Source organism: Chiroxiphia lanceolata, chromosome 5 (assembly GCF_009829145.1).
Source record: "Chiroxiphia lanceolata isolate bChiLan1 chromosome 5, bChiLan1.pri, whole genome shotgun sequence".
Taxonomy (NCBI): domain Eukaryota; kingdom Metazoa; phylum Chordata; class Aves; order Passeriformes; family Pipridae; genus Chiroxiphia; species Chiroxiphia lanceolata.
In genome coordinates, this window is record NC_045641.1 from 57,765,310 (window position 1) to 57,781,434 (window position 16,125).

Genomic DNA, 16,125 nt, shown 5'->3' on the forward strand with positions numbered 1-16,125 from the left:
CAAGCAGGTGAATGCCCTGCATCTGCTCCTTCCCATCCACTCTCCCTGTCACTGGAGGCAGGACTGCTGCTTTGGGAAACATAAAGGGAGTGTTGCAGAGAGTGACTGTGAAAGAGTATGGGCTCCTCAAGGACAGCTTCCATGTCAGATCCAGTACTGCAGCACCTGCAGAGCCCATAGCAGTCCCACACCAGCACACTTACAGCTGCTCACACCAGGCCCTGTCTGACCCTCTCAATATAACACCCAGCACCTAATTCTGGAAGCAGCTGGAGGCTGTAAGAAACTCTCACTGCAGTCAGAAATAGTTTTGACTTACTGGAAAATCTCACTGTCTTCCAAACTGTGCATGTTTGCACGTGTTCTCTGTTCTCTGCCTGGTTTCTTCTTTCTCGGATCAACCCCCCCCCCTTTTTCAGTGGCTGGCTCTCCCTTACTTTCTCCTGCCCCCAACGAGTTTGGCAATCATACTCTGAAGCCCATCTTGTTGGAAACAACTTTTTCCCACATGATGGATGGTTTCTTCTGTCATGGAGGAGAAGAATGGGAGAAGATGGTTTGTACAAAGGCATCAATCCACAGAGCATTTTCTCTAATAACTCTCATAATTCTTTAATAACAAAACTCTTCCCAAACCCTCCATCTCCATGCCCTTGTCCTGCCCAAAGGCTGCACATGCAACCCCCCATAAGCTGATGAAGCCATGGAGAAAAACTATGCAATGTTGGAACGACCAAAGAAAGGGGACAGCTGAAAATGGTCATTATTCAGTCCCTTCTCATCCCTGCAAGCCTGCAACTTGGAGGCAACAAGGGGTGAAGGCTGCCCATGCACAGCACCACAGAGTGCCACAGCCAGGCAGTAAGTCTGTAAAACAAAGAAGATCTCTATGTAATCCCAGTTAGCTATAAAGTTATCATGTTAAAACAGACTTTCTGTTATTGTTTGTACAAATAATGCTCAGGTTCATGTTCAGGCAAGGCACAGGATGCAGATCTAGGACAACTGACAAATCCACGGCAAACAGCTCTACAAAATCACGGCAGTTTTCCAATGTAGTAGTATTGATAGTACAGGAGAGCAATTAACTGTTCACCACTTTCCTTATTGAGAAAGGTGTGTGGCAGCTGGTATGTACTTTTTATTTTTTTTAAATAAAAAGTATCTTATATTCAGGAAAAAGTCCATTTAAGTGACTTTCATTTTTACTTCCTGACTGCATGGAAAGTTCTCTGCTCACCTGTGTCTAACAAGATTAGATCATTAATTTGCAAAAGAACAACCTTTAGGCTCCTACAAAAGCAGTGGGACATGGAAGTGCATGAATTAGGGTAGCCCAGGGACTCATTGCACTCAGCTGTCTTTCTGACGTTTTCTAAGGGCACTGGTTGTGCCTGAAAATAACAGGCTTTAGGAAAACTGATGAGACCTTACACACATCCCTCCTCTTGGTTCCTTCCACATATGGCATGCCCAGCTGAACCACTTGTGATTCCTTTGATGAATTATGACAGCTTATATATCAAGACTGTTTTAAAGTAAACCACAAATTTTTGTTTCCATGCTATTGGTCATCCTAAATGTTATCCCACCATCCACCAAGTTTCAAGTACTATGACCACAATCCAAGCTTCCCCCACATCATCCCAGTTGGAGCACACACCACTGGGAAACTTCTCAATCACTGGGAGGAGTGCCAGGCAGCAGCGGGGCAACACAAAATAGCCATCACCAGCTTCAGCCTGCAGGGTGGAAAGGAGGTGGCCATGCCAATGGCCACCCTCACACAGACCCTTTGTCTCACTGCTCACTGCTGCAGGCAGTGGCTCTGCAGCCCTGGTGGGACACTGGTGTGTGCCATTATTCAGCTCACCACAGACTTCCTCACTGTTGGTGTCATGGCATGGTGGGGAGTTAACTTCAGCAGCTGCAATATGCCTGTTTTTCTTGACCTAAACCCAGTGGGGACAGAGGAAGGACAGGATGTCACAGAGGCGGTCGAACTTGACATAGCAGAACAAGGTGAGAAGAGATGTCAACAATGAGACCAGGAAACAAAGCAAAGTTCTTTGCCAGCATTAATTGCAAAGTCTCCGGAATGCAGGAGCTTCCTACCATTTGCTGAGAAGACAAGCCATGATTCCTCTCTTGTGCACCACGGCGTAGGTACTTTCACTTTTTCTTCTTCCACATTCCTTGCCCAGTCTCCCTCTGGCACATCAGTACCATCATAGGCAGGAATCAACCCTAAGTGATCGTATCAGTTAATTGTACACTCAGTGGTGCTGGTTTCAGCAGCAGTAGGTGTCACTACATCAGGGTATGCAAGGCAAGCTCATCCCTATTCCAGGCTAGAGTGAATGCTGAAGTTTAGCGCTTTATGCTGGAAAAAGAATAGCCCCTACCAAGAAAACTATCCCCTCAAACCATCAGGGGAATGATATTTGTTAACCACACTATGAAGTGTTCCAAAGCTACTACTAAAGTTGAACAAAGATTAAAAAAAGAATTAATAAAGAGTAATTTATTTAGTGTGAATTCAAAGGGGATTCCACCATTCATTACAGGACCACGCACTGGGTCTCAACGCTGTACTCCAAGATATAGGCAGGGTAAATTTGTTGCTTCTCAAAGATGACAAAGATGGAAGGGTCTATCGGGTCATCCACACAGCTGTCATAAAGTCTGTTTGAATTGCTGGCTCGGGCTGGAGGGCGACAGTATTCAGAGTTTCCCTGAACAAAGTCTCCAACGAGAACTTGAGCTACAAACATGGTGTAGCGACCACTGCGAGCGGAACAGTATTGGTGAGAATAGCTGGCATCTCGGGCAAAGTAGCTTCCTAGGGACCAGAAAAAGGCACAGGTAAGACAATAGAGCAGCTGAGGAACAAGCACCTGTGGTCAGCACTTTGGCAGCCAGTGATTCAACAACTCCAGGTAGCCCTACACACATTCTTGTTGAGATGGCAACACACGTCGGCTTATTTTAAAGCATCAACAAACTCTAGTCATATTTTGCCATCAACCTCCCAGTCCCACCTGCCCAAGAGCTTTGCAGAACTGCAGGTACCTGAAGCAAAGAGAGGTGCTTTTAGTCCCTCCTGGAATGGGATTGCTGTGGATGCTGTCTGCAGCAGTGCAGATGGAGGCAGGGGAGAGTGCTCTAATGGCAGGAGTGCAGGGGTCAGGGACAGTCAGTCACCTCACACCCACAAACCAGCCTGGCCAGGTCTGCAGCCTGTGCTGCTACAGCCCCTACACCCACACTTCTGCACTTGTACCTTTTCCATACATTGTCCCATGAGTCCCACAGAGCCTCCAGTCAAAGTTCTGCTCACAGATGGCAGACACGTGGGATGGATTTGTCCCATGGAACAGGAGCCGCTCATCCACCCTTTTTGATTTACTGACCTTCTTCATCTTCTCTTTTTGCCTAGAGACCAAGAAAAAAAGAAAAAAAAGAATGACTTGTTATCCTGGTTCACATGAGGACAACTTCCCAACTCAACTCCTCCTACTTTTGGGTCATGGAGAAACAGTGACACAAACCACTCTCAGTGGGGTTACTGCCTGCTTTGCACTTCTGTTGGTACCCTGCTGCACAGCTGGCTCGTGCCAGCAAAACAAAAAGTTCTCAGCATCGCTATGGACTGTGTCACCCACAACTTCATACCACATGACAGAGTAAAGAGACAAACATCTCTTGACTGGAAATTGGTCAGTTCTCATGTTATATAAATCCTGAATGCATAAATATGATTATAAAACTGAGTTGTATGAACCCACGGTGAAGATTGTATAATCTCTGCCCCACCTTTATCACAAAAAAAAGTCCCTCCCTTTTTTTTTTTTAAACTCCTGCATGGAAGAAACTAAAACCAAAGGAATAAACTTGAGCTCAGTTATGATGAAGGAAAAGAATTTATTTTTCGAATAACACTAGCAAGAATCACACACCCCCCTGTTAGGTTATGTGATAAGAGGCTCATTTCTACACATACAAAAGAACACAGAGGCAACCCCAATCACAGAGAGGAGCCCCAGTCTCCTTGAAGGGCTGCCCCAGGGGAGCCTCAGCCCCAGGGGAGCCTCAACCCCAGAGATCAGGGAGACACTTGGCACCATGAACAATGGAACAGGCCCAGAGCAGCTCACAGACATAAAGAGGGTACTGCCCATGAGAGTATGGGACTTGTTATGGGACAGAGGGAAGTGCATTTGGGGATTGCACAGGACTTACAATGCGATGTTTAACAAGAGGAACTGTAGGTGGGAGAAGGGTGAGATCAGGATGGCCTGAGAAAGATAAACAGGAAAATAGATGGATAAGGGGGTAAAAAGGGTTGGTTGTGTAAAAACAGGCCACTTCCTGGTTAGTAGGCTGGTCTGGCCACATCCAGTGCCTGATCAGTACAGTCTACCCTATCTTCTCATTAAACTCCAATTTCTAACTCTTACATTGGTGATGGAGTCTCCAGCCTGTGTGCATGCATGTGGGGGGGGGGTCTGGGTGTGGCAACTGGAGTAGGACCTAGGGTCACAGGAGCCATATATCCACAGCCCCAGCAACTGCAGCAAATGAGGGCATGTGTGCCAGTGTGTGACCACCAGCCAGTGTAAGGTTGGACAGCCAGTAAGGAGGGGAGCCAACCCAGGAGTCAGGTTTTGGAGCAGTCATAGGTCTAGGCCAGATGCTGGAGAGACCAGAAGGTCTGAGCTTGCTTATGAGTGGGACTGGGAGGTCCAGGCCAATCGCTGAAGACACTGTGAAATCTACCAAGACCCATTTGCATTGTATGTGTCTATGCAAAACATAACTGGAGACGAGAGGACCCAGGGGCCAGCAGATGAGTAGGCTAAGACCAGCTCCTAGAGGGATCCATCAATGTATATGTATTCCATTAACAGGCTTTTATAATGACATTCATTTTGACACTCATTTCTGTTCAGCCAGAGGAAGGGATAGCAATGAGGCCATTGGTGCTGTTTACGACTGCAGGAGTGCTGTGCTGCCTGTGTTGATTTCTCTGTGTGTATTCAAACATTTTCTGTGTATGCACATGCACCTACTGGGAGCATGTGCTGACCCTCACTACCAACCAGACCCGGGAACACAGGTACATGGCAGCCTCACCTCTGCTGAGCCACTGGGTTTAGCAACACCTAAGGTGGGCTATGGAGGACAATAGATTAGGAAATGTCGGTCTTCTGATGCCATAAGGAAAATGAAAAAAAAGAGATACAAACCACTGAAAAAGTTCCCAAAGTGTTGGGTTCTGGATCCTCTGAAGTTGGTTGATGCAATAATCTTTCATCGTCTTTTCAAACAGCCTTTTGATTTTTCCATATTCGTGGGAATCAAAGCTGAGCTGTATCAACTGAAAATTTTAAAAACACCAAAAATAGGGTATTACTGACAGTAACAACTCCCAGTCCTCCCAAAGGACTCATCAACCTCCTCACATCTACATAAAAATCACAAGCTCCTTCTGTTTTTCCTGTTAACTATCCTTTCCCCATGAGGAAGCACAGACACTGAGGGAAATCAATGCAATGCCATATGAGCTTCCTTTGGTGGACACACCTCTGCATCCAGATTATTTTGAGTTCAGAGTAACCTAAAGTTGAAATGCACAGCAGTATTCAGGCTGGAGAAGAGTGGAAAGTTTTGTCTTAATCTGACACCCTAGCTCCTTCCCTACAGGGCTAAGCTGTAGTTTTACCACAGCAAATAACATTTTGTCTCAAATCAAAAGGGGAAATATTACAATACCCCCTTAAGATGCAATTCCTCCAGTTTATCAGATGACGAGGTGCCTTGGGACAGTGCAAAGGACAGGTCAGACCAGTAACGGCCAAAAGAGCCTTTCTTATCCTGCGTGGTATCGTAGGGGTTTCTCAGAGAGCTTCCCAGGAAACACACATCTATTCTGACTGAAACTGTCAGTCTTGTTTCACATCATAGTTGCTTATTTTCATAAGACACGTTTAAAAGCTGGGAACATCTCAACTGCCTTGACTCATGTTCTCAGGAAAATCAGTATAGGACACAGTTCATCCTACCCACTGGAGAGCTGGAAAGACCTACCTTGAACCCAATGTCAGGTAGTGCAGACTGGTCCCATTGTGGAGGATAGACAGAAGACAGGGTCATGTTTTGGCTGCAGAAGAGAAAGAGGAGCAATTTAGTCGATACTTCTAACCAAAACCCCCTTCTGAAGAATCCAACCACAGCCTCTACAGCAGCATTCAGGTATCCCCGGATTTTAATTTTTGTTTTACTTTTCTCATAACTATTATCCCTTTCCCCGGTTTAGATTTCCACACACATCCTAGCGGCACTGATGTATCCCTTGGCAGGTCAAGATACCGGTAGAAGAGCTTCAAATGAGAAGTAACAGGTTCCTAGCTCGCTGGTTTATCCAACTGCTCCAGACAGCCCTCCACACGTGCTATCTGAACATCCCAAGGAAACCAGAGCATGAGCCCTCTCCTTCCATGTGGCCATTCTTCTCTGATTCACTGGCCAGATGGGTGGCCAGTGGTACCTGTCCCCAGGACCAAGCCAGCCAGGAGCCTGTGGATGCACAGCTGTGCCCTGCAGGCACTACTGCACCAGTCAGTGCTCAACAACTTCCAGCACTATGCCCTCCTGGCACCCAGGTTTTTAACCCAAGCAATAGGAGCATCATCATCCATTCAGGATCTATAGTTTGGTTTGTTTCAGGGTTTTTTTTAATTAACCCCCCCTTTGGTTGAACCAGCCCTTAAATTGAACGCTCAGTTTCACACGCACTTTCTATCGGTGACTTTCTGAAGCAAAGGCAGCTCTTTTTAAAATAAATCAGTAGCACAACTGACATTTACAGCAGATGTGCTCCAGTTCTGTTAAGCTGAACTTCCTTCAAAAAAAGCCATGAGATAGGGCATCTCAAGTAAGTGCCTCTAGTTCATTTAATTTAGGGGGATTTGCCTGAATTTGTGTTTTAGTATATCCTCAGCTCTCCAGGGAATGGTATCCATATGTTCCACAGCTCTTGGGATTGGCAGTCTCTTGCTCCTAATCTCTGCACAGTTTATTTATTAGCTTTGAGGGCATAAATCAAGGAATAAAAATTCCTGGCACTGTTGGGTCAGCCTTACGTAGCCTTGCCTCTCACAGAGAGAACAAATCCACTCTAGTGGTCTCTCACAGCTGCCAGACACTGCCACCAAACATGTCTCCAGAGTGCTTCACGGAAGCGTTGCATAATTTACAAATACTGTAGCCACAAAATTTACCATTAAACAAGTCATCTAAAAATGAATTTAAGAAATCTAAAATTGCATTTTAGACAGGTAGGAGGAACTTCTTAGCAGAAAGGTGTTGTCCTATAGAGACATTGTTAAATAATGCATGTATATTACCTTCTGTCTTGTCCACCTTCAGGTAACAGATGTTTTGGCAGTCGAATAACATTTCTTTGTGTTTTAAAGAGCAAATTTGTTTGGACCATGTCTTCAAAGAAAAACACAATAACTCAAAAATTCATTGTCCAGGAACACACTCTTATATGTTAAGTAAAAATAAAAGAGGAGGTAGCCCTGAATATTGCATTGTGGTGCTCTCTCTATCCCACCCACCCCAGTCCAGACTTCATTACCGTTCCCACTTGCACTGCTCCTACTTGGAGATCAGCAAGCACAGGTTGTGAAACTCAAAGGCAACCAATCACCTACTGCACCTGCATATGTATTTGCACCCAGGCTGCCAATCAGAGAAAACTAGGTCTGATGGCAGGCCTGCAGCAGAGAAGAGTTTTCAATACAATGGGGGCCATAAACCTGGCTTTCCTGGCAGCACAAGGTTGTTATGTGGTGCTAAGAGGAAAGTCTGCCCTCTCTTCTTGGTCCTGTAACAATATCACAGAGCACACGCTGTATGACATGGCTAATTATCCATTGTTTCCTCCTTTAAACACCACTTTTGATTCATGCCAGGAAACAGATTTAAAGTTTGGAAAGCTAACAGGAGTTTTAAGATGGGTAAATAAATTAGAAACAGAAAAGCATTTCTCATTTTCCCGTTTCTCTCTCTGTGCAACCAGCCCTAAGTTTTCGTTAGCTGCACTCTGTGCTTTCTCTCCCCATAATTAGCTTGCAAGATGTCCACTATGGTCTCACTTCTCTACCACTTGACTTTTAAGTCTTTTGTTTTGGGTTTTTTTCTGGTTTCTCGTTCCTTCTCTTTAGTTGTATAAACCCAAATGGACAAGCCAGGTGCCATGAAGCATTTACTCTCGACCCTTCTTCTGAATATACAATATTGTCAGAGATGCTTTTTTGACTACAGATGCCCAAGTGTAGAAGCTTGAGCAAGGCATCTCAGAACTGCAGAGAAATGTACATACTGCTCAAGTTCTGTAGCACAGGAGAAAATTTGCAGGAGGAAAAAGACCTGATCAAAGAGATGCAGACATAGGGTGAAAGCTCTGCATGGAAGAAGATACCTTCGAGCCAGCTGCACTGTGTAACAGACTTAAAACAAGGATATACTTCACCTGCAAAGTTTATCTTATAGTGCTGAGAACCAGCCGAGAAAAAAATAACAGCGTTCTTGTCAGCTAGATATTCATTTTCCAGAAATGCAGATGTTACACTGGCAGAGCAGTGATCTGGATGCTGTAGAAAGAACAACGAAATTATACCTGTTAGAAACCACCCTTCGGTTTAGGAGTCACTGTGGGGAAGTACCAGTGTTTCCCCAGGCCCCTATTATGTGGTGCTGCTCTGAAGTACGTCTCTAAGGTTTAAAGCATTTTGTTCTGCAGTGACAGAGGGGTACCCCACAGAGAACAGCTGCTTGTAACAACAGCAACAAAGCAGCCTTCAGCCTGTGTGGTCAGCTTCAGCCAAAAGATGTCTGTCAACTCTGGAAAACGCACACGCTTTCAAAGCCAGTCTTTTAAAAGCTTTCGCAGAGTTCCAGTCCTGCTTTGAGGGACAATTAATAAGACAATTCCACCCGAGCATCGGAGCAGCACTGCAAGGGCACCCAGCGGTGCGTGTAGAACACACCAGCTGCAGAATAACATGCCCTAAATAACTGTCCAAAGATGGTTTAACAAAAGCTTTTGGCATCAACAGCAGATGGATCTCACCTCTTTCCCATACTCAATCCACTGCTCAGAATCATCAAGCCAATACCAGGAGTACTCCATTTCAGGAAGAGACAGATGAATCCAGAGACAACACAGGTGCAGAAGAGCTGATCAGTGCTTGGCTGCTTGCTCTGCCCTACATTGAAAGAGAAATCCAGATTCCAGTAGGATCTTCCAAAGGTGTCAAAATATCCAATATCCCTGGTCTGATCAGAAATCTAATCACTTCTAAAAAAGGAGACCCCCTTCAGCTGGGAAGTGCAGGTTTGCCCCAGAACCAAGGTACTGCTGTTTATACATTTATGTGGCTATCTCAGTTTAAAGAGACTGGAGTGTTTTGCTAAGGAGGACGAGTTATGAGGTAGACCAAACTCTTCTCTCTCAGCAATTGTAAATCCGAAATTAAGAGGCTCCAACTGAGGAAGCACGGAAAAAGGAAGAAATAACAACCCTTTATTAAAGGATATGTATATTGGCGAAAAACAGCCTGATACTCCTCTGTCCCCTAGCGCGGTTCTGATCATGGTTGGCAGGAGCGCTGTTGGATCACTGGAGGAGCAGAGCCTGCAGTGCTCTGTGGCGGTCAGGAGGGGACGCTGTTGGGCTCTGGCGGTCACCGCGGGGGTCCCGGATCGCAGGAGAAGCCGCAATGGAGATCTCCCAGCTCCAGGGAGGGAAAGGGGAGAAGGGGAAAGAAGGGTGGTTTCTTTCCCACGAAACTCACTTTGTCTGCGGCTGGCTGCGGTCGGGACTCCTCCCTTTCCCCGACGAGCACAAACTCTCCGATGAATTCTGAGCAGATGCGGGCTGGACGCAGGGGCAGCGCGCAGGGAAGCTGAGGAGAGCAGCCAGATGACCAGGTCGAGAGCAAAACGGCCTCAAAGTTTTTCCAACATACACACACACCTTGCCTCCCTTAAGGCAAAAAGTGAAATGCTCCCTGTTTGTAAGGAGAGGAGGAGAAAATACTCCATCCCCCTCCCTGAAGATTTGGAAGGGCCATTAGCCTGGAATGTAGTTCTGCCAGCCAGCTCCTTTGTGTAGTTAGTCACCCAAGGCAGAGAGCTGTCCTCCCCATTCAACATCCTTCCCCCACATGCAACAGGGCAAAGGAAAATTCCCGTTTGGATTTCTTAGAAAAAGTAAACCCGTGACAGTGGCATGGTAAGCACCACAGAAATAACCCTGACCTCTCTGTCTTGGACCTGTATCACTGCTTTTCTCTACAATATATCTTTCTAAAATACACATTGTAAGGAAATACACTTGACACAATAAACTCAGCTTGTTGCATGAAGGCCAGTGATGCCACCTGGCTAATAGGCATAAGATTTGGCTTCTGAGCAGTGTGTGATCAGCTGCAGAAGTCAGAGTGCTTTCAGAAGGCACTGATAGCATCATCCCTCCTTCAATGTTCAGGAAAACAAAGCTGCTGCTCACAGGTACTGTACCATGTCCTGCCGATGCTGAGATCCTGGCAGTGGTTGGCTGAAGGGATGGCCTCTGTGAGCAAAGCCCCTGGGGTGCCCCACACCAGACACAGCCAGCTCAACAGACCCACTGCGGGACACAGCTGAGCTCATCAGCCAAGCTGGTGGCACCTCTGAGAAAGCTGCTGAGCAGTGAGGAGTAAGGAAAAATGTGAGAGAAACAACCCTGTAGACTCCCAGGTCAGTGAAGAAGGAGGGGAAGAGGTGGTCCAGGTGCTGGAGGAGAGATTCCATTGCAGCCCTTAGAGAAGGCCATGGTGTGGCAGGCTGCCTCCCCGCAACCTGTGGAGGACCATGGTGGAACAGATATCCACACTGCAGCCCATGGAGAACCCCATGCTGCAGCATGGGGCCCTCAAGGAAGCTGCAGTCCATGGAGAGGAACCCTTGCTAGAGCAGGCTTATCCAGAAGGACTGCAGCCCATGGGAAATGAACAGTTCTGGAGCATGGGAAATTTCTGAGCATGATGGAGGTGCAGAGGGCAACTCTCACTGAATTACCGAGGACAACATCCATTTCCCTTCCCTGCTGTATTGCGGGGGGGAGGGTGGGGAGGTGGGGGTAGGGGCAGGGGGAGGTAGAAAAGTCATGAACAAAGGAGTGAAGTTGAATCTGAGAAGACGGGGAGTGATCTTCTTGTCTTTATCTCAATTCATGAACTTTTCCATCTTATTTTCTCTCTCCTGTCCTTTTGAGGATGAGGAGTGAGAGCTAGCCGGGTGTCTGACAGCCAGACAAGGTCAAATTCCTTGGAGCGGGGGATGTCATTACTTACCAGCAAAGTCTCTGCTCTGCACTCTACCCTAGAGACACAGCACCTACAAAGAGAAGAAGCTGAAACAGGTAGCCACGAATAATTCCGTTTCAGAGAATTTTACTTTGCTTGCTGCTGTGCTTCAGCCTCCATTCAGTGTCCGTTTTGAACCCAGACAACACTTATTTCACCACTTCACTGTCCCTGCAACATTAACTGTCGTGGATCACATACCCATAGCTGAGAGCTGCCCCCCTGCCAGCCGTGGAGCTTGCAAGGGTCTGTGGCAAGGGTCTGCTCTGAGCTGCCTGAAGAATTTGAACACAATACGGAAACAGAAACTGGAAATGATCATGTATCCGGCTCTGACGTCCTTCATACTTCGGCAGGGATCATGGGTATTTGGAGCAGGCTAGTGAGAGGAAATGGTTATAGGAGGAGCTCCCTCACAGAGCTATTTACAGTGCAAAGGTCCACACAACAAAGGCTTGGCAGTCCCTGGACTGCCAGAAGAAAGAGTGAGGAAAGACTCAAGTCTCCTTTGCAGATGCCGCTTGTTCCTTCAGACCATGGTCGCTCTTTCTGCTCAGTAACAGCAGCCAGGTCTGTTCCTAGAAAACGCTCCAAACTCATTTTCTCAACCATTGCAGGAGATCAGTCCCACTGCAGGAGATTCAAGAGATCAAGCGGGAGGTTTCTTTGGATGTGGCCGTCCCTTCTCTTCCCTCTGCACAGCACAATGCTGCTGCTGCTAGCACTGGCTGAAGAATTTGAAGTTTGTGGATTTGAAATGTGGGATTTGAGGGGAATGGGGGAAATGGAGAGGAAAGTAGGCAAGTGGGGTGGAATGATACTTCCAAGTGGCTTTTCTCCACTGCTGCCTCCCCCCCTCTTTGCTCTATCCCCACTCCATAGGCAGATGCTAACCCCTGCTGGCTCCCCTGCCAAGATCCAGGGCTCCCAGTCCGCCCTAATCACATGAGCCTTCAAAAATGTCCAGTTATGCCTTGCTTTCACTTTCCACTTTCTGCTCCTTGCAGGGATTTTCCACTCACCAACTAACCCCAACTAGAAATAAACAAAGGTGAAACACTTAAAAAGCAGACAAATACTTTACTGGCAGGACAGGTAGTGTCCTTCACCTTTTGCTGAAGATTTCTCTATTGGATCTTGTGCATCTGTAAATTTTTTTATCTCTCTACAGGAATAACTTGATACAGAGGGAATTTCAAACATAAAAAGCAGCCTCATGCTACCTTTTCTCTCACGCAAGGAGAAAAGACAAATTAATGAAATATAAACATGGCTTACAGTACGACTAACTCCAACAGACCTTAAAACCAAGCCATGAAATCCCCAACTTCCTGTGTCTCTGACCCTCCCTGCTCAGCAGCAACCCCAGGAAAGGTGTCACAGCCCGGCATGTGCCACCTCCCTGGCAGGCTGCCCAGCTACCACCCTTGGAACCTGGGGGCATCAACCTTGTGCCCGACAGGTTGGATGAGCCTGTTGAACCCCTGCTCTGCAAGGGAAAGGTGCCCCAGGTGCAGTAAGACCTTCAAAAATAAAGTACAACTGGCCTGTGGGAACTCCTTGTGAACTCCCAACAGCACATCTGTACCTTGCTGTCTCTGTCGAAGCCTCTCTCCGTGGGACAGCATGGATACCTCTGTGCCACGGACCCTCAGGAAAACGGAGCTGAGTAACATTTCCTTCTGGTTATTGCGACATACGCATGCGCGTCTGCCAGGCACGAGCACACCCAGCCAGGCACAGCAGACGTTTCTGGCAGATACATCTGCAAAATCAGCATCATTATGAAGCAGCATGATTTATTCCTACTGCTTGGTTCCCCTTCATTGCACACCGGCACTTACCTGAAGCCGATTCCTCCCAGCTTTCTAGTGGCCGGGGATATTCGGGACCTTCTCCTTTCATCAAGGAGTAGCTTCTGCTGAACATCATTCTTTGAAAGCCAAAAGCTGGTGATGCCTTGCAAAGTGAACCCCAAACCTCAGTGCAGAAAGTGAATGCTCTCCCCAGGTTGGTTATCACACTGCTGGCAGGGTTGCAGTATTCAGCACTGCATGGAGCCACACAAACCAGTGTTTGCCAAGCACAGAGCCCTGTGAGGCAGGCTCAGTCAGCCCTCTGAGCTGTGCACAGTCCCAAGTGTTTGCATTCCTGTACCTTGAAGTCTGATCCTCAGCTCTGCTCTTCCCCATGGAAATCAGAGAAGGGTTAGGAGCTTTCCAGTCTGACCTCGAGCCTTGCAGTCTAAGAAGCTGACAGTGTTTCCCAACAAAGCACTGAAGCATAAAACTTAACAACAGGTCAAGTAGTCTTGACTATGCAAACTTTTTCAGATGTAAACATTACTTTAATTTTTTTTTGTTACACAAATTGCATTCAGTTGGATTACCCCGAACATTTTTATTTCACAATGATCCAGTCACACTAGATCAGTAGTGGCTGAAACATATAAATCTCTGTTTGAGTTTCTGGAAAGGGTGCACTCTGAGTGCATTTTATAGACATAGTATTAAAAAAAAAAATTCAAAACATAATGCCACAAATGTGATTATGAAGCTGAACTTACTTTCTTCTGCATCTGGCCTGTCTTGTCTGGCTTTTGACCTGCTGTGTAGTATCTGGCTTTCATCTCCACAGTAGCATAACTTTTATGCTTTTATGCTTCCCTTTGACTGATGAGATTTATAGGATCAGGTCCTAGAGCTTCATTTTTGCTTATGTGAATTCTCTAGTAAAATACGCTTCTGAACTGAAGCTAAGAACTTCAGTATGCATGAGATAGCTCTAGGACAAACATTCTGGCTTGGTAGAAAATGTTTACACAGCTTTGCTGGGAGCAGCATACCATCCTCTCTAAAAGCAAACAACTCTCCACAAACTGGAGACTTGAGCTCACTGTAAACCGATACCTCCTGAGCATCTTTTTTTTTATTGTTTTTATCCCTTTCAATTGCAATGTCATCCATGGAACTGTTGAACCTCAGATTTCTCACTGTCAGTGCAGCCACAGTACTATATCTGTCTGTATTTCCAGTATCTGATAGGTCTTGGAGCAGACATCATATATATAGCCCTGCAAGATCATATTCCTGCACAGTCAGCAGAGGCACCCAAGTGTGGTTTCCCTGCATATGTCAAACGATTTATCCTGTATAAAAAAAACCCCATGGTCCTCCAGGTGGGGTTTCTTAGTTTCCTCCCAGGAATTTCAATTCTTGTTTACTTTTTCTCTTCAGAGGAAACAGACAAAGAAGGGACATTTCACCCTTTCTCTGTGCCTGTCTGCAGACACACAGCACCTCTGTTGCAGTTTCAGACTGCTCCAGGGTTTGATGTGGGAGTGCTCACAGGGGTCTTGCAGCATGGGACCAGGCTGGCAGCACCTCATGCTTCTACCTCAAGCTGTGGAAAATCCCCCAAATCAGCACCTAAGGAGGTGGACTCGGGAAATGTTGGGGTGACCAGGTTCACCTGGTTCTGCAAGATCTTCTGCAGGTTGGTTCCCCAACCACCCACACGGTGTCCTGTCCGTGGGCTGCTGTGGAAAGGTGTGCCAAAGGGTTCAGCTTCAGCAAAGCCTGGCATGAGGAGGGACCAACTCTTGTCTGGGTTCCTGGAAACATTTCTAGATCTCATTTGAAACCACATTATCATTTAAAGCCAGTATCTTCTCCTGTAGGTTTTCTCAATGGTTTTCTCAATAAGACTGGATTTCCTGTTGGACGATGTCCAGCAGCTTGTAAATTAAATTGGAGGGGGGGAAGTGGGGAAATGAGCCCTACCAACCACACTGCTGCTGTCCCAGCTTAATTCAGCACAGGAACAGGAAGCAGTCATAACAAGAATAACTCTCAATTCCTTTGAAAAAAAAACCACCCACCTTACTTAGTTCCAAAATTTTACAAGTTTCAGTAGATGACATCGGATTTGTAAATGGTACTTTGTTTTTATTGTAAGTACATAAATGCTGGATACAAAAGATTAAAAATGCTCTGTGTTCTGCTGTTGCTCTCTCCAGCAGTTATTAGAGGAGTCCCAGCATGCTACTTCCCACCTTTTAGGAAATGATTAACTATTACGTGATTGGAAATAGCTAATTGCTGTTTTATCTGGACATAACGTTGCCACATTAATAATGTAAACCAAAGTAATCCAATAATGGAAACCTCTCCCATGCCATTAGTTCAAATGAGCATTTACGTATTGAATCAGCAAGTCATTCACTGGAGAGCAGTGGGGCTGGGAATTGAGGAAGGGATCAGGATCTATTCCTTCGTATTCCAGTCGATATTCAGCTGGTTTTGTTAAATGTGTTTGTACATTTTAAAATGTCATTTCAGAAAAATAAAATTCAAAGCTGAAAGATGATTTCAAAGCTAAAAAACTTATTCTGCTTATAGAATAATCAAAATAAAACATTCTGACCTTACTTTGTTAATATTTGAATTTGAAATGGTTTTAAAATATCTGATTAACCTCAATCTCTACTTTCTGGTGAATGAAATTTTATTCCCCTGCCTCCTCCTTTCCAATTCATCTGCCTTTTCTCTAATCATCTCTCCCCACCCCTCTCCCTTCATAATGCTTGCTCACAGCACAGATACTATAGCACTTCAGTTTGAAACCTGCGTTTGGCTTCCATATATTGGATTCTATGTACTGCAACATGCTCCCTTCCTCTATTTGCCAAGTTAGGAAAATAAAA

The 16,125-nt window shown here is 45.9% G+C and overlaps 1 protein-coding gene across 1 annotated transcript; it reads right to left on the minus strand.

Annotated features, from left to right (window-relative positions):
• Positions 1-2,500: 2,500 nt before the first annotated feature.
• LOC116787652 (protein mono-ADP-ribosyltransferase PARP12-like) lies at positions 2,501-16,020 on the minus strand. Its single transcript, XM_032689449.1, has 11 exons — positions 13,265-16,020; positions 13,009-13,185; positions 11,409-11,451; positions 9,867-10,057; positions 9,143-9,278; positions 8,543-8,663; positions 7,410-7,500; positions 6,091-6,163; positions 5,250-5,380; positions 3,284-3,435; positions 2,501-2,842 (listed from the first exon to the last, which is right to left on the minus strand). The coding sequence occupies exons 5-11, from the start codon at positions 9,200-9,202 to the stop codon at positions 2,562-2,564; spliced, it is 909 nt and encodes a 302-aa protein (XP_032545340.1). The 5' UTR covers positions 9,203-9,278; positions 9,867-10,057; positions 11,409-11,451; positions 13,009-13,185; positions 13,265-16,020; the 3' UTR covers positions 2,501-2,561.
• Between the last annotated feature and the right edge of the window lie 105 nt (positions 16,021-16,125).